The following is a 24,717-nucleotide window of genomic DNA, read 5'->3' on the forward strand; positions in this document are numbered from 1 at the left end:
TGGCGGTGCTGGCTCGAAGGGCCGAATGGCCTCCTCCTGCACCTATTTTCTATGTTTCTATGTAATAAGGGGTAAGCCATTTAGAATGGAGACGAGGAAACACTTTTTCTCACAGAGAGTTGTGAGTCTGTGGAATTCTCTGCCTCAAAGGGCGGTGGAGGCCGGTTCTCTGGATACTTTCAAGAGAGGGCGACATAGGGCTCTTAAAGATAGCGGAGTCAAGGGATTTGGAGAGAAGGCAGGAACGGGGTACTGATAGTGGATGATCAGCCATGATCACATTGAATGGCTTGAAGGTCCGAATGGCCTCCTCCTGCACCTATTGTCTATTGTCTCTCCACAGATGCTGCCTGTCCCGCTGAGTTACTCCAGTGTTGGACAATGCATGTCCAATAGTGTTGGTCATTTCCACCCTGAGGAAAAAGGTTCTGACTGTCCACCCTATCTATGCTTCTCATAATTGTATACACTTCCAACAAGCCGAGCCTCAGCCTCCGACGTTCCAGAGAAAACAATCCAAGTCTATCCAACCTCTCTGTGCGGCTTCTGCACTAGACATCAAAGCCCAACGCGAGGAACTTCTCTCGTCTGTGTGTGGCCTTGAATTCTCAGACGTTAGATAACCCACTTCCTCTGTTTATCTCAGAACTTCTCATTTGTGCTGTCATTAGCGGTTGGCAACTTTCTCACTCCCAAATAAGGGAAAAAAGGTCAACATTCCCGACGGCAATTCGTTGACCGACTCGGCCGTGGCTGGGTGAATGATGAGTCGGCCCGGGTGCTGAACTGCACACAAAGCCCAGCCGGCGGGCCAGCTGAGGAGTTTTGGCCCGGGCCGCGCCATTTCGCACGCAAAGTCCGCCATTTCGCGCGCAAAGACCGGCTTCCCTCCCAACTCATAAACCGATGATCGACCATGAGAAGGAGGGGGGGTGGTGGTGTCGGCGGTAAGCGAATGTCTGATGGTCGGACAGCTGGCCGGGCTGCCGACCGACGGGGCCACGGGCGAGGCGCTGCTGCTGCACTCCATGGGCTGCACTACGTCGGGACTGGTGAGGCGGGGCCGGGCGCTGCACTCCGACCCAACAGTCCCCTCGACCCGAGTAGTAGCAGTCAAATATGGGACAAGGGCGGTCCCGTACGGGACAAACCAATTTAGCCCAATATACGGAATGTCCCGGCTAATACGGGACAGTTGGCAACCCTAGCTTTAAGTCATCCACCTATGATGCTGACTCCATCTTTCTCTCTCCATTCGCACATCCTGATCTACTGAACATATCCAACACATAATACAAACAAAGCAACTTAATCACCGACTAATTCTCCTCTTTAATCCACTTGATCTGCCCTTTCCCATCTCAGATATCCCATTTGTCCGATCCATCCATTGTGATACAGTCAAAAGATCTTCCCACTGGCTCAACAACTTAAAACTGTAATTCAGTATAAAATCATGAGAGGAATAGATCGGGTAGATGAACAGAGTCCCTTGCCCAGAGTTGGGGAATCGAGGACCAGAGGGCATAGGTTCAAGGTGAAGGGGAAAAGGTTTAATAGGGATCTGAGGGGTAACTCTTTCACACAAAGGGTGGTGGGTGTATGGAACGAGCTGCCAGAGGAGGTAGTTGAGGTAGGGACTATCTCAATGTTTAAGAAACATTAGGACAGGTACATGGATAGGACAGGTTTGGAGGGATATGGACCCAGGTGGGACATATAGATGGGACACGCTGGTCAATGTGGGCAAGTTGGGCCAAAGAGCCTGATTCCGCGCTATATCTCTCTATGACTTTATGACTCGATATTCCCTCTTTCAATACTTAGTATTGGATTGATGACTTGATGGTGTTGGTGTTGGTATTGGAGTGTGCTGGTGACTTAATATAAAGTAGGCTGGTTAAAACCATGTCAGGTTTTGAACCTATTGAAGCCATCCATAACTTTAGTATGGTTTAATAATTTAAACATAGAAACATAGAAAATAGGTGCAGGAGGAGGCCATTCGGCCCTTCGAGCTAGCACCGCCATTCATTGTGATCATGGCTGATCGTCCCCTATCAATAACCCGTGCCTGCCTTCTCCCCATATCCCTTGACTCCACTAGCCCCTGGAGCTCTATCTAACTCTCTCTTAAATCCATCCAGTGATTTGGCCTCCACTGCCCTCTGTGGCAGGGAATTCCATAAATTCACAACTCTGGGTGAAAAAGTTTTTTCTCACCTCAGTCTTAAATGACCTCCCCTTTATTCTAAGACTGTGGCCCCTGGTTCTGGACTCGCCCAACGTTGGGAACATTTTTCCTGCATCTAGCTTGTCCAGTCCTTTTATAAATTTATATGTTTCTATAAGATCCCCCTCATCCTTCTAAACTCCAGTGAATACAAGCCTAGTCTTTTCAATCTTTCCTCATATGACAGTCCCGCCATCCCAGGGATCAATCTCGTGAACCTACGCTGCACTGCCTCAATCACAAGGATGTCCTTCCTCAAATTAGGAGACCAAAACTGTACACAATACTCCAGATGTGGTCTCACCAGAGCCCTATACAATTTAGTTTAGAGATACAGCATGGAAACAGGCCCTTCAGCCCACTGAGTCCCTGCCGACCAGCGATCAACTGTTCACACTAGTTCTATGTTATTCCATGTTCACATCCACTCCCGACACACTGAGCAATTTTATAGCACCCAATTAACCTACAAACCAGCACATCTTTGGGATGTGGGATTAAACCAGAGCACCTGGAGGAAACCCACGTGGTCACAGGGAGATCATGCAAACTCCACACTAAGGGCACCCAAAGTCAGGATTGAACCCGGGCCTCCGACACTGTGAGGCAGCGGCTCTTAATAAAAAGATGAACAACTGCTGTCCTTTAAAGAGCTCTAATTGGAAGTATTTAAGAAAGAACTGCAGATGCTGGAAAAATCGAAGGCAGACAAAAATGTTGGAGACTCAGCGGGTGAGGCAGCATCTATGGAGCGAAGGAATAGGCGGCGTTTCGGGTCGAGACCCTTCTTCAGACTGGAAGTCTAACTGGAAGTCTGTCACACACAGACTTGCCTCTCTCCTGGCCTCCCTCCACTGGCTCCCTGTGCGGTTCCGTATACATTTCAAGACCCTCCTCCATGCCTACAAAGCCCTCAATGGGCTTTCCCCCTCCTACATTAAAAGCCTTCTCACCCACCACTCCACCTTCAGGTCCCTCAGATCGTCCGACTTGGGGTTACTGAATATCCCGCCGTCTAGGCATAAGCTTAGGGGCGACTGCGCCTGTGGTTGCAGCACCTAGGCTGTGGAACAGCATCCCCCTTCCCATCAGAACAAATGTAAATCACTTTGGCCAACAAGAGTTGTTTTTTAAATGTGCTATATAAATAAATGTGACTTGACTTGACACACGCACGTTGGAACAGACTTGAGTTGAAAACGACCTCAATAATATTTCTTTCAGATTTAATAAAAGGCAAGGCAAAGGCAAGTTTATTTGTGTAGCACCATTCGTGCAAACTGCAATTCAAGGTGCTTTACAGGAAAGAAAAAATAAAATAGTCAATAATTAAAAATTGCAAAATAAGCAATACGACAAATGTATGAATAATAAAACAACGTCAATGAAACAATAAAACGATTTTAAAAAGCACATAAAAGGGTTAAAATTAGACGGTTAAGATTACCTGCATGTCGGGTTATGGACAAGCTATAGTAAACAACAGTGTTTTTAGGCCTGATTTAAATGCGCTTACAGTCTGTGCACACCTCAGGTGTTCAGGGAGCTTGTTCCACAGGTGTGGAGCATAAAAACCCAATGCTGCTTCAGCCTTTTTAGTTCTGACCCTGGGAACACAGAGTAAACCTGTCCCTGAAGACCTGAGGAGTCTAGGCGCCTCATGTACAACAAGTAGGTCAGAGATGTATTTTGGACCTAGACCATTCAGTGCCTTGTAGGTCAGTAACAGAATTTTAAAATCTATCCTCTTACACACAGGGAGTCAGTGCAAAGATTTAAGGACAGGTGTAATGTGGTCCATTTTCTTGGTGTTGGTCAAGACTCTGGCAGCGGCATTTTGGACAAGCTGCAGTTGTTTAATTGATTTTTTATTGAGACCTGTAAAGATGCCATTACAATAATCTAACCTACTAACAATATATGCATGAACAAGTTTTTCAGTGTCTTCTTTGGACAGAAATCCCTTGATTCTTGCAATATTTTTTAGATGGTAATAGGCAGATCTGGTAATGGTCTTTATATGGCTGTTAAAATTCAAATCCGAGTCCATAACTACACCAAGGTTTCTGGCTTTGTCTGTGGTTTTCAGTGCAATTGAGTCGAGTTGAGCACTCACCTCTAGCCTTGTTTTTTTGGGACCAAAGACAATAATTTCTGTCTTACTTGCATTGAGCTGGAGGAAGTTCTGGTTCATCCACTCATTGATGTGTTTGACACACTGGCTCAGTGAGTGTAGGGGACTATGGTCATGTGGTGACACTGCGATATATAGTTGTGTGTCATCGGCATAAGTGTGGTAGGATATGTTAAAATGCTCTATGATCTGAGCTAGGGGGAGCATATAAATGTTGAACAAAATGGGTCCAAGAATGGAGCCCTGAGGAACCCCGCATGTGAGTTTTGTACGTTCTGATTCAAAATTACCAAGGGAAATAAAATAATCCCGATCTTTCAAGTAAGATTTGAACCAGTCCAGCACAGAACCAGAGAGTCCCACCCACTTCTCCAGTCTGTCAAGCAGTATGTTGTGGTCCACCGTATCAAAAGCAGCACTGAGATCTAGAAGTACCAAAACTGAAGCTTTTGATGCATCACTGTTTAGACGTATGTCGTTTAGGACCTTAGTGAGTGCTAAGGTCCTAAAAGGGGTATAAAAGACGTAAATCGCAAGCAAAATGAAAGTGAAGTGTTGAAAGAATCTAGAGTTTTTGACAATTATTCATACATTTGTAAGCCACAACATTGTTGTCTTCCTTTGTCCTCAGTTCTGGGTACCGTGTTATAGGAAAGATGTTGTCGAGCTGGAATTGGGTACAGAGAAGATTTAGGAGGATGTAGCCAGGATAGAGGGTGTGAGCTACAGGGAGAGGTTGAGCAGGCTGGGACTCTATTCCTTGGAGCGTAGGAGGATGGGTGATCTTATAGAGATTCAAGATTCAAGAGAGTTTATTGTCATGTGTCCCAGATAGGACAATGAAATTCTTGCTTTGTTTCAGCACAACAAAATGCTGTAGGTATAAATAAATACAGTACAGATCAGTGTGTCCATATACCATTGAAAATGTATATACATAAGCAGATAATAAGATCATGAGAGGAATAGTATCGGGTAGATGCACAGTGTCTCTTGCCCAGAGTTGGTGAATCGAGGACCAGAGGACATAGGTTTAAGGTGAAGGGGAAAAGGTTTAAAAGGAATCTGAGGGGTAACCTTTTTCACACAAAGGGTGGTGGATGTATGGAGCGAGCTGCCGGAGGAGGCAGTTGAGGCTGGGACTATCCCAACGTTTAAGAAACATCCAGACGGGTGCATGGATAGTGCATGGATAGGACAGGTTTGGAGGGATATGGACCAAACGCAGGCGGGTGGGACTAGTGTAGCTGGGGCATGTTGGCTGGTGTGGGCAAGTTGGGCCGAAGGGCCTGTTTCCACACAGTATCACTCTATGACAAAGATGCATGTTGTACTTTTTATTTGCCATGAGAACAGAAAAGAAGCAGCCCTTGATTTTATTGAAATCTGCACGCACGTGGGCCACACCGCAGAGAGAATTCTTCTTCTTTCTATTTTCCTCTCTCCCAGTAGCGGCAGAGAATCTATTAGTAGCGGAAAAAGTATTTAATTAATTTTCCTTTTTTAGAGAGAGAGAAAAAAAAAGATTACCTAGAAGGAATTGAGGGATTTGAACCTGTGCTTGTGAAGCAATGTCAAATATAGTCATCATAATGTTTCAATGCGTCCATGTGATGTCGGCCCCATACCTAGAATTCTGCCCAGTCTTTGCATGTTATTAGTGAGTTATTTCCATCCTTGGTAACAATTAATTGAGTATTCAGGTCGCAGACTGCTACATATTAGGATTCAAGAGGCGTTATTAATATCAGTCAAATGGCAGATAGACACAAAATGCTGGAGTAAAGCCCCTGTCCCACTTTCCGGAGTTACTCACGAATTCTCCCGAGTTTTCCCCTTGATTCAAACTCGGAGAATGTCCGTAGCGAGTCCGTAGGAGTCCGTAGATATATCATAGAAACATAGAAACATAGAAATTAGGTGCAGGAGTAGGCCATTCGGCCCTTCGAGCCTGCACCGCCATTCAATATGATCATGGCTGATCATCCAACTCAGTATCCCGTACCTGCCTTCTCTCCATACCCTCTGATCCCCTTAGCCACAAGGGCCACATCTAACTCCCTCTTAAATATAGCCAATGAACTGGCCTCGACTACCCTCTGTGGCAGGGAGTTCCAGAGATTCACCACTCTCTGCGTGAAAAAAGTTCTTCTCATCTCGGTTTTAAAGGATTTCCCCCTTATCCTTAAGCTGTGACCCCTTGTCCTGGACTTCCCCAACATCGGGAGCAATCTTCCTGCATCTAGCCTGTCCAACCCCTTAAGAATTTTGTAAGTTTCTATAAGATCCCCTCTCAATCTCCTAAATTCTAGAGAGTATAAACCAAGTCTATCCAGTCTTTCTTCATAAGACAGTCCTGACATCCCAGGAATCAGTCTGGTGAACCTTCTCTGCACTCCCTCTATGGCAATAATGTCCTTCCTCAGATTTGGAGACCAAAACTGTACGCAATACTCCAGGTGTGGTCTCACCAAGACCCTGTACAACTGCAGTAGAACCTCCCTGCTCCTATACTCAAATCCTTTTGCTATGAAAGCTAACATACCATTCGCTTTCTTCACTGCCTGCTGCACCTGCATGCCCACTTTCAATGACTGGTGTACCATGACACCCAGGTCTCGCTGCATCTCCCCTTTTCCTAGTCGGCCACCATTTAGATAATAGTCTGCTTTCCTGTTTTTCCTGTATATCGTAGCGGCTCATAATGCCAGCCGTTGGTACTCGGGGCATCAGGTAAGTCGGGACGTTTTTTCAGCATGTTGAAAAATGTCCACGAGTAAAATAAATAGCCCCGAGTACCTACGGATGGCATCTCCGAGTTTGAATCAAGGGGAAAACTCGGGAGAATTCGTGAGTAACTCGGGAAAGTGGGACAGGCCCTTAACTCAGTGGGTCAGGCAGCATCTCTGAAGAGAAGGAATAGGTGACATTTTGGGTCGAGACCTTTCTTCAGACTTAGAGTCAGGGGAAAGGGAAACGTAACAAAAGACAATAGACAATAGGTGCAGGAGTAGGCCATTCGGCCCTTCGAGCCAGCACCGCCATTCAATGTGATCATGGCTGATCATCCCCAATCAGTACCCAGTTCCTGCCTTCTCCCCATATCCCCTGACTCCACTATCTTTAAGAACCCTATCTAACTCTCTCTTGAAAGTATCCAGAGAACCGGCCTCCACCGCCCTCTGAAGCAGAGAATTCCTCTGAGGAAAAGGCCTTCATAACAAGTTGAGTATAGGAGCATGGGAGTATAGGAGCAAAGAGGTCCTTCTGCAGTTGTACAGAGTCCCAGTGAGACCACACCTGGAGTATTGTGTGCAATTTTGGTCTCCAAATTTGTGGAAGGACATTCTTGCTATTGAGGGAGTGCAGCGCAGCTTCACAAGGTTCATTCCCGGGATGGCCGGACTGTCATATGTTGATGGAATGGAGCGACTGGGCTTGTACACTCTGGAAATTAGAAGGATGAGAGGGTATCTTATTGAAACATATAAGATTCTTAAGGGTTTGGACACGCTAGAGGCAGGAAACATGATCCCGATGTTGGGGGAGTCCAGAACCAGGGGCCACAGTTTAAGAATAAGGGGTAAGCCATTTAGAACGGAGGAAAAACTTTTTCACACAGAGGGTTGTGAATCTGTGGAATTCTCTGCCTCAGAAGGCAGTGGAGGCCAATTCTCTGGATGCTTTCAAGAGAGAGTTAGATAGAGCTCTTAAAGATAGCGGAGTCAGGGGATATGGGGAGAAGGCAGGAACGGGGCACTGATTGGGGATGATCACCCATGATCACAGTGAATGCCGGTGCTGGCTCAATGGGCTGAATGGCCTACTCCTGCACCTATTGTCTATTGGGAGATGTAGATGGTGATATAGGGAGACAGTGAGTCAATAGCAGTCAGAATTATGTGAATGCACTCATGTTAAAAGTTATGGAATTTTAAAAAATATTAGCAGGGAAAGATTGGCAATGGAACAGCACAGCAACAGGCCCTTCGGCCCACAAGGTCCATGCCGAACATGATGTCAAGTTAAATTACTCTGCTCTGCCTGCACGTGATCCACATCCCTCCATCCCCCGCATATTTGGGCAGCTCATTGGCTCAGCGGTAGAGTTGCTGCCTCACAGCATTAGAGACCTCAGTTCAATCCTGACTCTGGGTGCTGTCTGCACCTAGTTTGCCCGCTCTCCCCGTGACAGTGTGGGTTATTCTCCGGGTGCCCCGGTTTCCTCCCGCACTCCAAAGAAGTACAGGTTTGTAAGTTAATTGGCTTTGATAAAGATTGTAAATGGTTCCTCGTGTGTTTGTTGGATAGTGCTAGTGCACAGGGATCACTGGTCGGCGTGGACTCGGTAGGCCCAAGGGCCTGTATCCGCGCTATATCTCTAAATCCAAACAAAGTCAAATAAGAGATAAAAATGATTATTTTAAATAATTTGCCTGAATTGGTTTTGCTGGCTTTGTCAGCATTTACTGCCCAACCATTGCTTCTCGAGGAATAGAGAATCATACAGCAAGTAAACAGGCCCTTCGGCCCGACAACATCCATACCGACCAAGATGCCACAACTGTGTTTGACCCCATATCCCTCCAAACCTTTTCAATCCTAGTGTCCTTTCTATACTGTTATTGTCAGCCATGATCACAATGAATGGCGGTGCTGGCTCGAAGGGGATATGGGGAGAAGGCACGTTCTTTAGTAACTTGTCAGTTTCTTTGTTGAACTAAATTAAGGCGCATGTTGCAATCAAAAGCGCTTGAACAATTGGTTGGGAAGAAAGCCAAACTGTAAGAAAGACGACTGCGAATTGGAGGTCAATTCACTGGATGTTTTCAAGAGAGAGATTTAGCTCTTAGGGCTAAAAGAATCAAGGGATATGGGGAGAAAGCAGGAACGGGGTACTGATTTCGGATGATCAGCCATGATCATATTGAATGGTGGTGCTGGCTCGAAGGGCCGAATGGCCTAATTATCTATGTTTCTATGTGTCTCTCTCCAGAGATGCTGCCTGACCCGCTGAGTTACTCCAGGATTCTGTGTCTCTCTCCAGAGATGCTGCCTGACCCGCTGAGTTACTCCAGGATTCTGTGTCTCTCTCCAGAGATGCTGCCTGACCCGCTGAGTTACTCCAGGATTCTGTGTCTCCAGAGATGCTGCCTGACCCGCTGAGTTACTCCAGGATTCTGTGTCTCTCTCCAGAGATGCTGCCTGACCCGCTGAGTAACTCCAGCATTTTGTGCCTGTCTTCGGTGTCAACCACCATCTGCGGTTCCCGCCTGCACGAGATTTCTGCCACGTTCGTTGTTGTCGGCAACAGCTCTTTCTTCAAAAACAATTACAGCCAATTCAGTGAATTGAATTTAACATCTGCCGACGTCAGAATTAATTTTAAACTCGTGTCTCCAAATCGGTTGTCCTGCCCTCTGGGGCCTCGGTTGGTTAAACTAATCGCCTAACAGGCGTCTGCATCTTATGTGAATGCGAAATACCACACTGAATTAATTAGTCATTTGCTTCTGGTTACAGGTTACTGAACGACCATGGCGAAAGCGTATGAGTTCATGTGGCAAAAGAGGGTTCCTTCCTTTATGCAAGAGGGTGCCGTTTTCGACAGATATGAAGAGGTAAGCCACACAGCGTTTGACGGCGCTGGGACTGCACTCCTGGAGTTTAGAAGGACGAGAGGGGGGAGGACCTCATTTGAAATGTGCCGCATAGCGAAATGTGGAGGGGATGTCGCCACTTGTGGGAGAGTCTAGGAACAGAGGTCGCAGCCTCAGAATTAAAGGACGTTCCTTTAGGAAGGAGATTAATTATTTTAGTCAGAGGGTGGTGAATCTGTGGGATTCGTTGCCACAGAAGGCTGCGGAGGCCAAGGCGATGGATATTTTTAAGGCATAGATCGATAGATTCTTGATTGGTACAGGTGTCAGGGGTTATGGGGTGAATGGCAGGAGAATGGGGTTATGAGGGAGAGATTGATCAGCCATGATTTTTGTTCAAGAAGGAACTGCAGATGCTGGAAAATCGAAGGTAGACAAAGTGCTGGAGGAACTCAGCGGGTGAGGCAGCATCTATGGAGCGAAGGAAATAGGCAACGTTTCGGGACGAATCCCTTCTTCAGACTGATTGAAAGGCGGAATAGACTTGATGGGCCGGATGGCCTAATTCTGCTCCTATAATAATAATAATAATGGATGGGATTTATATAGCGCCTTTCTAATACTCAAGGCGCTTTACATCGCATTATTCATTCACTCCTCAGTCACACTCGGTGGTGGTAAGCTACTTCTGTAGCCACAGCTGCCCTGGGGCAGACTGACGGAAGCGTGGCTGCCATTCTGCGCCTACGGCCCCTCCGACCACCACCAATTACTCACACACATTCACACACAGGCAAAGGTGGGTGAAGTGCCTATCCTAACTTCTGAACTCATGACATGTTATAAAATAAGTGGCTCAACGGTAGAGTTGCTGCCTTACAGTGCTTGCGTTGCCAGGGGCCCGGGTTCGATCCCGACTACGGGTGCTGTCTGTAAGGAGTTTGTACGTTTGTACGTCACCTGCGTGGGTTTTCTCCAAGATCTTCGGTTTCCTCCCACGCTCCAAAGACGTACAGACTTGTAGTTTAATTGGCTTGGTATTCATGTAAAATTGTTCCTAGTGTGTATGGGGTTGGGTTGGTGTAAGGGAATTGCTGGTCGGTGTGGACTCGGTGGGCCGAAGGGCCTGTTTCCGTGCTGTATCCCCAAACTAAGCTAAGCTAAAACTAAACATTGTGTAGTTCAATTTATTGTCACGTGTACCGAGGTACAGTGAAAAGCATTTGTTGCGTGCTAACCAGTCAATAAGAAGACTATAGATGATTGATTACAAGCGAGCCGTCCACAATGGGCAGGCACAGGATGAAGGGATTAATGTTTAACGCAAGGTAAAGTCCGATTGAAGATAGTCCAAGGGTCTCCAATGAGGTAGATAGTGACTCGGGACCGCTCTTTTGCTGTTGATTGGATGGTTCAGTTGCCTGATAACAGCTGGGAAGAAACTGTCCCTGAATCTGGAGATGGATGCAAAAAGCTGGGGTAACTCAGCGGGACAGGCAGCATCTCTGGAGAGAAGGAATAGGTGACTTTTATAGTATAGTATATCTTTATTGTCATTTTCCTGAGTACTCACATACCCAGAGGAAACAAAAAAACGTTGCTCAACCAGTGTCCATTCAGTGTGCAGTAAAAAATAAATAGAAATAAAAACACATATATCATGAACAAATTAAACGCTCTACTCTCTACTAAACATCAACAGGCGTTCCGATCGGCAGCGGCACGACAGTGACTCTGCTGCAGTGTGTCCAGGTTGATGGTTGGTGCGCGATACTTTGGCAGGGGGCTAAGTCCGTTTATCAGTCTTATAGCCTACGGGAAGAAGCTAAGGAGCATCCTGCTGGTTTTGCAGCTAATACTCCTGTACCTCTTCCCAGATGGCAGGATGGAGAATATGTGATGCGATGGGTGGTAGGGGTCTTTGATGATGGAGATGGCTCTGCTGATACATCTCTTCCTGTATATGTCCAGCAGGAAAGGGAGTGGGGCACCAATAATCCTGCTGGCGGTCTTCACAATCCTGTCTAGTTGGTGCCGTTCGTACGCCTTGCAGCTCCCGAACCAGGAAGTGATGCCATAGGTTAATGTGCTCTCGATTGTCCCCCTATAAAAAGTTCGTAGGTGTGTAGTGGGGAGACCTGCTTTCCGTAGTCTTCGGAGAGGGTGTAGTCGCTGCTGGGCTCTCTTGACCAGTGCTGTGGTGTTGGTCGTGGACGTCAGGTCATCTGACAGGTGGAGTCCTAGGAACTTCACGCTGCTGACCCTTTCCACATCAGCTCCATCGATGTGCAGAGGTGTATGGTGTTGTTTCCCCGCCCTCCTGAAGTCAACCACCAGCTCCTTAGTTTTTCCCACGTTGAGAATGAGGTTGTGGGATTTGCACCATCCTGTGAGCAGCTCCACCTCCATCCTGTACGCCGACTCATCATTGTCACTGATGAGACCCACCACTGTTGTGTCATCAGCGAACTTGTTGATGAAGTTGTTGTTGAGTCTAGCAGTACAGTCGTGTGTAAGCAGACTTTTTCAGGGTCGAGACCCTTCACGTCACCTATTCCTTTCCTCCAGAGATGCTGCCTGACCCGCTGAGTTACTCCAGCGCTTTGTGTCTATCTTCGGTTTTAAACCAGCATCTGCAGTTCCTTCCTACAGAGAGTGGAATGATGACCATCTTTGGAGCTCAGGGCAGCAAAGTTGTAACATGCTTTTAATATACATCTATGACTTCATTACGTCCAGTCACTGGAGGAAGTGCTGAAGCTCGAAGTTGAAGAGATATCAAACGAGACAGCCAGCTCAGTGGATTTAAGGCTTGGATTCTGTCCTGAAAGCACCTAATTTGTATGAAATTCATTGAACTTGTAATTCTGCTAAGTTGGAGTTTTGAATGCCTGCCAATATGTTTGTTTTTCATATTTCGCTTGGGCAGCCTGCACCCCAGCGGTATGAATATTGTAAACTGAAGATAGACACAAATTGCTGGAGTAACTCAGTGGGTCAGGCAGCATCTCTGGAGGAAAGGAATAGGTGACATTTCGGGTCTGAAGATGGGTCGCGATCCGAAACGTCACCTACAGTGCCCTCCATAATGTTTGGGACAAAGACCCATCATTTATTTATTTGCCTCTGTACTCCACAATTTGAAATTTGTAATAGAAAAAAATCACATGTGGCTAAAGTGCACATTTTATTAAAGGCCATTTTTATACATTTTCGTTTCACTATGTAGAAATTACAGCAGTGTTTATACATAGCCCCCCCATTTCAGGGCACCATAATGTTTGGGACACAACAATGTCATGTAAATGAAAGTAGTCATGTTTAGTATTTTGTTGCATATCCTTTGCATGCAATGACTGTTTGAAGTCTGCGATTCATGGACCTCACCAGTTGCTGGGTGTCTTCTCTGGTGATGCTCTGCCAGGCCTGTATTGCAGCCATCTGTAGCTTATGCTTGTTTTGGGGGCTAGTCCCCTTCAGTTTTCTCTTCAGCATACAAAAGGCATGCTCAATTAGGTTCAGATCAGGCGATTGACTTGGCCACTCAAGAATTGACCATTTCTCAGCTTTGAAAAGCACCTTTGTTGCTTTAGCAGTATGTTTGGGATCATTGTCTTGCTGTAGAATGAACCGCCGGCCAATGAGTTTTGAGACATTTGTTTGAACTTGAGCAGATAGGATGTGTCTATACACTTCAGAATTCATTATGCTACTACCATCAGCAGTTGTATCATCAATGAAGATAAGTGAGCCAGTACCTTCAGCAGCCATACATGCCCAGGCCATAACATCCCCACCACCGTGTTTCACAGATGAGGTGGTATGCTTTGGATCTTGGGCAGTTCCTTCTCTACTCCATACTTTGCTCTTGCCATCACTCTGATATAAGTTAATCTTTGTCTCATCTGTTCTCAAGACCTTTTCCAGAACTGTGGTTGCTCTTTTAAGTACTTCTTGGCCAACTGTAACCTGGCCATCCTATTGTTGTGGCTAAACAGTGGTTTGCATCTTGCAGCGTAGCCTCTGTATTTCTGTTCATGAAGTTCAATAAATTACAAATATAGATTCAGATTCAACTTTAATTGTCATTGTCCGTGTACAGTACAGAGACAACGAAATGCAGTTAGCATCTCCCTGGAAGAGCGACATAGAATATGATTTCAATAAATAAATCTATTTACATGTATACAGTCATAGTGTTTTTCCTGTGGGAGGAGTGTCCGGGGGGGGGGGTGATTGGCAGTCACCGAGGTACGTTGTTGAGTAGAGTGACAGCCGCAGGGAAGAAGCTGTTCCTGGACCTGCTGGTCCGGCAACGGGGAGACCTGTAGCGTCTCCCGGATGGTAGGAGGGTAAACAGTCCATGGTTGGGGTGAGAGCAGTCCTTGGCGATGCTGAGCGCCCTCCGCAGACAACGCTTGCTTTGGACAGACTCAATGGAGGGGAGCGAGGAACCGGTGATGCGTTGGGCAATTTTCACCACCCTCTGCAGTGCTTTTCGGTCAGAGACAGAGCAGTTGCCATACCATACTGTGATACAGTTGGTAAGGATGCTCTCGATGGTGCAGCGGTAGAAGTTCACCAGGATCTGAGGAGACAGATGGGCCTTTGAAGAAGAGACGCTGGTGAGCCTTCTTGACCAGAGTTGAGGTATTGTGGGTCCAAGAGAGGTCATCAGAGATGTTGACCCCCAGGAACCTGAAGCTGGAAACACGTTCCACCTCCGTCCCGTTAATGTGGATGGGGGTGTGCGTGCCGCCCCTGGACTTCCTGAAGTCTACAATGAGCTCCTTGGTCTTCTTGGAGTTAAGGGCCAGGTTGTTGTCAGCGCACCATGCTGCTAGGAGCTGGACCTCCTCCCTATAGGCCGACTCATCGTTGTTGCTGATGAGGCCAATCACCGTTGTATCATCTGCATACTTGATGATGGTGTTAGTACCATGTACAGGTGTGCAGTCATAGGTGAAGAGGGAGTAGAGGAGGAGGCTCAGCACACAGCCCTGTGGAACGCTGGTGTTCAGGGTGAGAGTTGAAGAGGTGTGCTTGTCTAACCTAACAGACTGGGGTCTGTTGGTTAGAAAGTCCAGTATCCAGTTGCAGAGGGAGGGATCGATGCCCAGGTTACCGAATTTGGTGATCAGTTTAGATGGTATAATGGTGTTGAATGCTGAGCTGTAATCGATGAACAGCATTCTTACCTAAGTGTCTCTGTTGTCGAGGTGGGAGAGGGGGGAGTGAAGTGCCGTTGAGATGGCATCCTCCGTACTCCTGTTCTTGCGGTAGGCAAACTGATAGGGATCCAATGTGGGGGGTAGGCAGCTTTTGAGGTGTGCCAGGAGCAGCCTCTCGAAGCACTTGGTGATGATGGGAAGTCGTTGAGGCTTGCCGCAGTGGAGTGTTTTGGCACCGGCATGATGGAGGTGGTTTTAAGGCACGTGGGGACAACTGCTTGGGCAAGTGACAGGTTGAAGATGTCAGTCCAGACGTCTGTCAGCTGCGCAGCACAGGCCCTGAGCACGCGCCCGGGGATGCCGTCAGGGCCAGCAGCCTTACGTGCATTAGTCCTACACAGTGCCACGTATACGTCGTAGGGGGTGAGTGTGAGGGGTTGGTGATCGGCAGGGAGCACAGCCTTGATGGCTGTCTCTAGATTGTCCCTGTCGAAGCAGCCATAGAAGTGGTTAAGCTCCTCAAGGAAGGAGGCGTCGCTGGATGTGGGGGTGGTGTTGGTGGGTCTACAGTCCGTGATGGCCTGGATGCCTTGCCACATGCGTCGGGGGTTGGAGTTGTTGTTGAAGTGCTCCTCAATCCTGAGCTTATGGCAGTGCTTGGCCTTCTTGATGCCCCTCTTCAGGTTAGCCCTGGCTGAACTGTAGGCTCGAGCATCGCCTGACCTGAAAGCGGTGTCCCGTGCTTTCAGCAGTAGCCTGACCTCGCTGTTCATCCATGGCTTCTGATTCGGGAATATGGTCACCCGTTTGAGGGAGGTGACACTGTTGATGGTGGAGTTTATAAAGTCCAGAACAGAGGATGTGTAGGAATCAATGTCCGTGTGGGTCAAGGGTGGCCTGGGCTGCAAACGCCTTCCAGTCAGTGTTTCCAAAACACTGCTGAAATATAGTGCAATAATAATATAGAGTTTTGCGGATCAGAGCTCAGAGCATATTCATTGTTGTGTTTAATAGCCTGATGGCTGTAGGGAAGAAGCTGTTCCTGAACCTGGACGTTACCGTTTTCAGGCTCCTGTACCTTCTTCCCGATGGCAGTGGTGAGATGAGTGTGTGGCCGGGATGGTGTGGGTCCTTGATGATGTTGGCTGCCTTTTTGAGGCGATAGATCCCTTCGACGGTGGGGAGGTCAGAGCCGATGATGGACTGGGCAGTGGCCACAACATTTTGTAGTCTTTTTCGCTCCAGGATGTTCAAGTTGCCGAACCAAGCCACGATGCGACCAGTCAGAATGCTCTCTACTGTGCACCTGTAGAAGTTTAGGAGAATTCTCTTCGACATGCCGAATCTCCGTAATCTTCTCAGGAAGTAGAGGCGCTGATGTGCCTTCTTTATAATTGCATCGGTGTGCTGGGTCCAGGAAAAATCTCCGGAAATAAGCACGTCCAGGAATTTGAAGTTATTGCCCCCTCTCCACCATCGACCCGTTAACGTGGACAGGATTGTGGGTCCTCAGCCTTCCTCTTACAAAGGCCACTATCAGTTCCTTGGTCTTACTGATGTTGAGATAACAACCGAGCCATCCACTGTGTACAGATACATGGTAAGGGAATAACGTTTAGTGCAAGATAAAGCCAGCAAAGTCCGATCAAGGATAGTCCGAGGCAAACCAAAGAGGTAGACGGTAGTTCAGCACTCAGTCTCTCAATCTCAATCTGTCTGAAGAAGAACCATGACCCAAAACGTCACCTATCCATTTTCTCCAGAGATACTGCCTGACTCGCTGAGATACTCCAGCATTTTGTGTGTATATTTTTTTTGATTTCTCAATCGATGAGAAAACAGATGGTGTCTGATCTTGGCTTTCCGTGGCAGTTTGATGCATGCAATTTTCTGTATAGCTTACAGATGCAGAATGGATATAGGCCCTTTGGCCCACCGAGTCTAGTCTCGTCCATCGATCACCCATTCATACTCGGCCTACGTTTCCCCACTTCCTCATCCACTCACGACACACAAGGGACAATTAACCTACAAACCCGCACGCCTTTGGGATGTGGGATGAAACCAGAGCACTCGGAGGAAACTCAGGCGGTCACAGGGAGAACGTGCAAACTCCACACAGACAGCACCAGAGGCCAGGATCGAACCCAGGTCCCTGGCATTGTGCTGCCCCTGTTGGTTCCACCCATCTTCCTGGCAGTTCATCCTCCAGCTTGGTGACGCTCGGACTATCCTTGATCGGACTTTACTGGCTTTACCTTGCACTAAAATGTATTCCCTTATCATGTATCTGTACACTGTAGATGGCTCACTTGTAATCATGTATTGTCTTACCGCTGACTGGTTAGCACGCAACAAAAGCTTTTTACTGTACCTCGGTACACGTGACAATAAACTATACTGAACTAATTCTGGATCCTTGTTGGGAAACCTGCGTTGCTTTTTGCACCTTGTGCATCACTTTTTGGGGATGATTCCATGTTCCTCTATCATTTAGTTTCGTTTATTATTGTCTCGTTTACCGAGGTACAGCAAAAAGCTTTTTGTTGTGTGCTATCCTGTCAACGGAAAGACTAAACATGATTACAATCAAGCCGTCCACAGTGAACATATACAGGATAAAAGGTATAATGTTTAGTATAAGATAAAGTCCACTAATGTCCAGTTAAAAATAGTTCGAAGGTCTCCAATGAGGTAGATGGAAGGTCAGAACCACTCTCTATATCAGGGATCGGTAACCTACGGCCCCCGGGCCGAATGCGGCCCGTAATCCGAAATCATCCGGCCCGCAGGCCGATTCTTTTTTTTCCGTAATCATCCGGCCCGCAGACCTCCATCATCTCCGGTACCTCCCGAGGCCTCGGTGACGCAAGGAGGCCTGCGCTGGCGGCCGCAATGGCGGAGCCACCGGGCAGTGCCGAGCGGCGAGCAACGCCCTGCAGCGCCGAGCTCTGGCTGCACCGCATCCTGCGCAAAACCGCCGGCACGGCCACGCACCTTCTGTTTCTGGGCTTCACTGTCGGGATCGGGGTTGTCAATAGGCCGGGGACGAGTGAGTGTGAGTATTTGAGCCTCCGCCTTCAGGACAGTGCCAAGGCAACGGTCCATAGGTTCGCCATGTTGGTGAGCGCCCGTAACTAGGGGCCAGTGCTCCGGGTGGCGTCCTCGAAGGGGCGGGATCTATGTGAACACGTGATTTGATGCCTGCCATCCGGGGCGGGATGGGGGCGGGATCTATGTGTACACGTGATAGATGTGGCCCCCCATCCACTCACAGACATGCGTCCCGGCCCCTATGCAGAACAAGGTTGCCCACCCCTGCTCTATATGATGAGAGGTTAGTTCAGTCGTCTGATAACAGCTGGGAAGACACTGTCCCTGATTCTGAAGGTTTTCACACTTCTGTACCTCTTGCCTGATGGGAGAGGGGAGAAGAGGGAGTGACCGGGGTAAGACTGGTCATTGATTATGCTGCTGGCCTTGCCGAGGCAGCGAGACAAACGTAACCCCACTTTTTAAGAAGAGAGGGAGAGAGAAAACGGGGAATTACAGACCAGTTAGTCTAACATCGGTAGTGGGGAGACTGCTAGAGTCAGTTATTAAAGATGGGATAGCAGCACATTTGGAAAGTGGTGAAATCATTGGACAAAGTCAGCATGGATTTACGAAAGGTAAATCATGTCTGACGAATCTTATAGAATTTTTCGAGGATGTAACTAGTAGAGTGGATAGGGGAGAACCAGTGGATGTGTTGTATCTGGACTTTCAGAAGGCTTTCGACAAGGTCCCACATAAGAGATTAGTATACAAACTTAAAGCACACGGTATTGGGGGTTCAGTATTGATGTGGATAGAGAACTGGCTGGCAAACAGGAAGCAAAGAGTAGGAGTAAACGGGTCCTTTTCACAATGGCAGGCAGTGACTAGTGGGGTACCGCAAGGCTCAGTGCTGGGACCCCAGCTATTTACAATTTATATTAATGATCTGGATGAGGGAATTGAAGGCAACATCTCCAAGTTTGCGGATGACACTAAGCTGGGGGGCAGTGTTAGCTGTGAGGAGGATGCTAGGAGACTGCAAGGTGACTTGGATAGGCTGGGTGAGTGGGCAAATGTTTGGCAGATGCAGTATAATGTGGATAAATGTGAGGTTATCCACTTTGGTGGCAAAAACAGGAAAGCAGACTATTATCTAAATGGTGGCCGATTTGGAAAAGGGGAGATGCAGCGAGACCTGGGTGTCATGGTACACCAGTCATTGAAAGTAGGCATGCAGGTGCAGCAGGCAGTGAAGAAAGCGAATGGTATGTTAGCTTTCATAGCAAAAGGATTTGAGTATAGGAGCAGGGAGGTTCTACTGCAGTTGTACAGGGTCTTGGTGAGACCACACCTGGAGTATTGCGTACAGTTTTGGTCTCCAAATCTGAGGAAGGACATTATAGCCATAGAGGGAGTGCAGAGAAGGTTCACCAGACTGATTCCTGGGATGTCAGGACTTTCATATGAAGAAAGACTGGATAGACTTGGCTTATACTCGCTAGAATTTAGGAGATTGAGAGGGGATCTTATAGAAACGTACAAAATTCTTATGGGGTTGGACAGGCTAGATGCAGGAAGATTGTTCCCGATGTTGGGGAAGTCCAGGACAAGGGGTCACAGCTTAAGGATAAGGGGGAAATCCTTTAGGACCGAGATGAGAAGAAACTTTTTCACACAGAGAGTGGTGAATCTCTGGAACTCTCTGCCACAGAGGGTAGTTGAGGCCAGTTCATTGGCTATATTTAAGAGGAAGTTAGATGTGGCCCTTGTGGCTAAAGGGATCAGGGGGTATGGAGAGAAGGCAGGTACGGGATACTGAGTTGGATGATCAGCCATGATCATATTGAATGGCGGTGCAGGCTCGAAGGGCCGAATGGCCTACTCCTGCACCTATTTTCTATGTATCTATGTATCTAATCAATGGAAGGGAGCTTGGTTTGCACGATAGTCTGGGCTACATCCATAACTCTAGTTTCTTGCGGTCTTGGGATAGAGCTATTCTCAAACCAAGCTATGATGCATCCACATAAAATACTTTCCAGGGCATATCTGTTGAAGTTGGTGAGGATTGTTGGGGACATGTCGAACTTCCTACGCCTTCTAAGGAAGTTGAGGCATTGGTGAGCTATCGTGGCCATTGCTTCGATGTGGCTGGTCCAGGATAAATAGCCCGGTGAGATTTATTCCCACAAGGTTCTCAATCTCCTTCCTGTATTTCCGTCTCATCATTATTTGATATCCGGCCCACTATGGTGGTGTCGTCCCAAAGATCCTATAGCGGAGCAAGATAGACCACTCCTTCTAAATGCAATGGGCTGACGTGTAGTACGCAACGGAGCGGAACGTGGGCTTTTTTTTCATCCATTTCAGTAACCCGACCCGACCCGACTCGCAGTGTAATCAACGTTGCGGGGGAACATTTTGTGTTAATAAATTATAATTCTGAAAATGAGGAGAAGATTTTTACCAAATAACTTTTAATTTTACGAGGATGTTACCGTAACCGGCTTCCGTCTCCGCACTAGTATCTTTGCTCCGCTACGGGATCTTTGGTGCGGAGACGGAAGCCGGTTACGGAAATGGGGCCTAAAATTACCCATGAATCTGCCCATGACCGTACTACGTTTTTTTCGTCGAGTGATCTATCTTGCTCGCTATAGGATCTTTGGTGTCATCTGCGAATTTGTAAATTGACTTGGGTTGGTGTTTGGCTGCATAGTCATGAGTGTATAATGCCTTCAAACTCAGACGTTCCAGAGAAAACAATCCAAGTCTGTCCAACCTCTCCTGTGGCTAATACCCTAGGGTTGCCAACTGTCCCGTATTAGTCGACACATCCCCCATATTGGGCTAAATTGGTTTGTCCCGTACGGGACCGCCCTTGTCCCGTATTTGACTGCTACTACTCGGGTCGAGGGGACTGTCGGGTCAGAGCGCCGCGTCCGGCCCCGCCTCACCCGTCCCGACGTAGTGCAGCCCGTGGAGTGCAGCAGCAGCAGCAGCACCTCGCCCGTGGCCCCGTCGGTCGGCAGCCCGGCCAGCTGTCCGACCTTCGGGCCTTCACTTACCGCTGACATCACCACCCCTCCTTCTCGTGGCCGATCATCGGTTCATGAGTTGGTTGGGGCGCCGGACTTTGCACGCGACGTCGTGCGGCCCGGGTCGAAACTCCTCAGCTGGCCCGCCGGCTGGGCTTTGTGTGCAGTCCAGCACCCGGGCCCAACTCATCATTCACCCAGCCACGGCCGAGTCGGTCAACGAATTGCTGTATTTTGACCTTTTGTCCCTTGTTTGGGAGTGAGAAAGTTGGCAACCCTATAGTACCCACTAATCTAGCCATCATGCTCTGCACCCTCTCCGAAGTCTGGCCACCCCATCTTTCCAGTGTTGAGGTGGCTAGAAATTCATGCTATAGACTAAATGTGACCTAAGCAAAATCCTATAAAACCTCATGTAAAATGGCTTCCCTAATGGGCTAGAGGCAGTAGAGTTGCTGCCTCACAGCACCAGAGTCCCGAGTTCAATCCTGACTACAGATGCTGTCTGTATGGAGTTTGCACGTTCTCCCCGTGACCTGCGTGGATTTTCTTCTTTGGTTTCCTCCCTCACTCCAAAGACGTGCAGGTTTGTGGGTTTACTGGCTTTGACTAAACGTAAAATTGTCCCTAGTGTGTGTACGACAGTGTGCGGGGATCGCTGGTCGGCGTGGACTCGGTGGGCCGAAGGGCCTGTTTCCACGCTGTATCTCTAAACTAAACTAAACAGTGCAGGGAGGAACTGCAGGCTAAAGGGTGAATGCCCAAGAGGAGCAGTGAAACTCCAAGAAAATCAATAAGCATTCCTAAAATTCATAACAACATTGAATCTTCAAAGCGAATGGATGTTAAAATGCGTCCTGAATTTTGAAAAATACTGTGGCGAAGTTCAATGGCACATCATTTGAGAATGTTATCAACCCAGTTTAACAGGATTACAGAGACTAAAGATTTTAGGAACAAAGGAACCACTTATCAGGGATTAATGTCGGTGGGTTTAGCCGTAAATGGAAATGTTAGAGGTAAAATAGTTTCTTGCTTTGCATCAGTAGATAAGCAAATTTCTCAGATGACTGATGCAAAGCAGGAGTCATTTGCTGAGAAGTTAAATTGATGTCAGTAGTTGAGTTTAGTTTAGTTTATTGTCACGTGTACCGAGGTTCAGTGAAAGGCTTTCTCATTGCCTGCTATCCAGTTGGCGGAAAGACAATACATGATTACAGTCGTGCCGTCCCCAGTGTACAAGTACAGACGTGATTGCTGGTCGGCATGGACTCGATGGGCCGAAGGGCCTCTTTCTATGCTGTACCTCTAAAGTCAATTACCTCCTCTGGTAAGTTGTCCCTCAGGTTCCTATAAAATCGGTTTCTCTCACCTTAAACCTATGTTGTCTGGTTCTTGATTCCCCAACCAACCTGATCTCCTGGTGGCTCAGCACTTCAACTCCCCCTCCCGTTCCGAATCCGACCTTTCTGTCCTGGGCCTCCTCCATGGCCAGAGTGAGTCCCACCGCAAGTTGGAGGAGCAGCACTTCATATTTCACTTGGGTAGTTTATACCCCAGCGGTATGAACATTGACTTCTCCAATTTCAGGTAGTCCGTGCTTTCTCCCTCCTTCCCCTCCCCTTCCCAACTCTCCCACAGCCTACTGCCTCCGCATCTTCCTTTCTTTTTCCCGCCCCCCCCCCCCGCCCCCCACATCAGTCTGAAGAAGGGTCTTGACCCGAAACGTCACCTATTCCTTTGCTCCATAGATGCTGCCTCACCCGCTGAGTTTCTCCAGCATTTTTGTCTACCTTCGATTTTTCCAGCATCTGCAGTTCTTTCTTAAACAACTGTGCATTTATCCCATCTATTCCTCTCAGGAGTTTGTAGACATCCATATAATCACCACTCATCCTCCTGTGCTCCAAAGAATAAAGTCCTAGTCTGCTCAATCTCTCTCTATAGCTCAGGCTCTCGAGCTCTGGAAACATCACCGTAACGCTTTTCTGCATCCTTTCTAGCTTAACATTTTTCTTATCACAGGGTGACCTAAACTGAACACAATACTCTGAATGTGTATATAGAGGACATAGATTTAAGGTGAGCAGAGAAAGATTTAACAGGAACCTGAGTGGCACCTTTTTTCACTGAGTGTATGGAACGAGCTGCCAGAGGAGATAGTTGAGGCAGGTACAAGAACAATATTTAAAAGACATTTGAACAGGTACATGGAGAGGAACTGTTTAGAGGGATGTGGACCAAACAAGGGCAAATGGGAGTCTTGGTCAGCATGGACGAGTTGGGCTGAAGGGCCTGATTCCATGCTGTATACCTCTATGATGCATGGGATCTTCTTTGTAGTGTTAAGACGCCTAATATTAAGAGACAAAGGAAGTAGACATTGTACAGCCAATAGAACATCGAGCAGTACAGAATAGGAACAGGCCCTTCGGCCCACATCATCTGTGCTGAACATGATGCCCAAAATCAACTTGTATATATCTGCACATAGAAGCATAGAAAATAGGTGCAGGAATAGGCCATTCGGCCCTTCGCGCCAGCACCGCCACTCAATATGATCATGGCTGATCATCCAGAATTAGTCACCTGTTCCTGCTTTCTCCCCATATCCCCTTGATTCCGTTAGCCCTAAGAACTAAATCTAACTCTCTTGAAAACATCCAGTGAATTGGCTTCCACTGCCTTCTGCGGCAGGGAATTCCACAGATTCACACTACAATCCATATCCCTCCATTCCCTGCATAACCATCTGCTTGGCCAAAAGTCTCTTAAATGCCACTGTCACATCTGCCTCTTCTACTACCTATGGCAGCACGTTCCAGGCACCCACCACATCATATTAAATAAACTTGCCCTGTGTATTAATTGTCGCCCCTCTCACCTTAAAGTTATAATTCATAAGTTCATATAATAGGAGCAGAATTAGGCCATTTGGCCCATCAAGTCTACTCCACCATTTAATCATGGCTAATCTATCTCTCCCTCCTAACCCCATTCTCCTGCCTTCTCAACATAACCCCTGACACCTGTAATAATCAAGAATCAATCTATCTCTGCCTTGAAAATATCCATTGACGGCCTCCAAAGCATTCTGTGGTAATAAATTCCACAGATTCACCGCCCTTTATTCTCTCCTGACTTTAATATTTCCATCTGGGAAAAATATTGTTTACCCAAAGGGCAGTTTCCGTGCCATATTACTCAATGCAACGGCAATACAGCTAATTTTCATAAGGTCATAAGTGATAAGAACAGAATTAAGCCTTTCGGCCCATCAAGTCTACTCCGCCATTCAGTCATGGCTGATCTATCTCTCCCTCCTAACCCCATTCTCCTGCCTTCTCCCCACAACCCCTGACACCCGCACTAATCAAGAATCTATCTATCTCTGCCTTAAAAATATCCACTGACTTGGCCTCCACAGCCTTCTATGACAATGAATACCACAGATTCACCACCCTCTGATTAAAGAAATGTCTCCTCATCTTCTTAAAAGAAC

At 47.4% G+C, this 24,717-nt stretch overlaps 1 protein-coding gene across 2 annotated transcripts in view; it reads left to right on the forward strand.

Moving 5' to 3' along the window:
- The window catches only part of plcb4 (phospholipase C beta 4), a 445,314-nt gene that overhangs the window by 244,117 nt on the left and 176,480 nt on the right, over positions 1–24,717 (forward strand). For both annotated transcript variants that reach the window (XM_033026236.1, XM_033026237.1), the window contains exon 3: positions 9,891–9,988. In XM_033026236.1, the coding sequence (XP_032882127.1) occupies positions 9,905–9,988 (84 nt within the window). In that variant the 5' untranslated portion in view covers positions 9,891–9,904. The remainder of the gene's footprint in view (positions 1–9,890; positions 9,989–24,717) is intronic.

This window comes from Amblyraja radiata, chromosome 8 (assembly GCF_010909765.2).
Source record: "Amblyraja radiata isolate CabotCenter1 chromosome 8, sAmbRad1.1.pri, whole genome shotgun sequence".
Taxonomy (NCBI): domain Eukaryota; kingdom Metazoa; phylum Chordata; class Chondrichthyes; order Rajiformes; family Rajidae; genus Amblyraja; species Amblyraja radiata.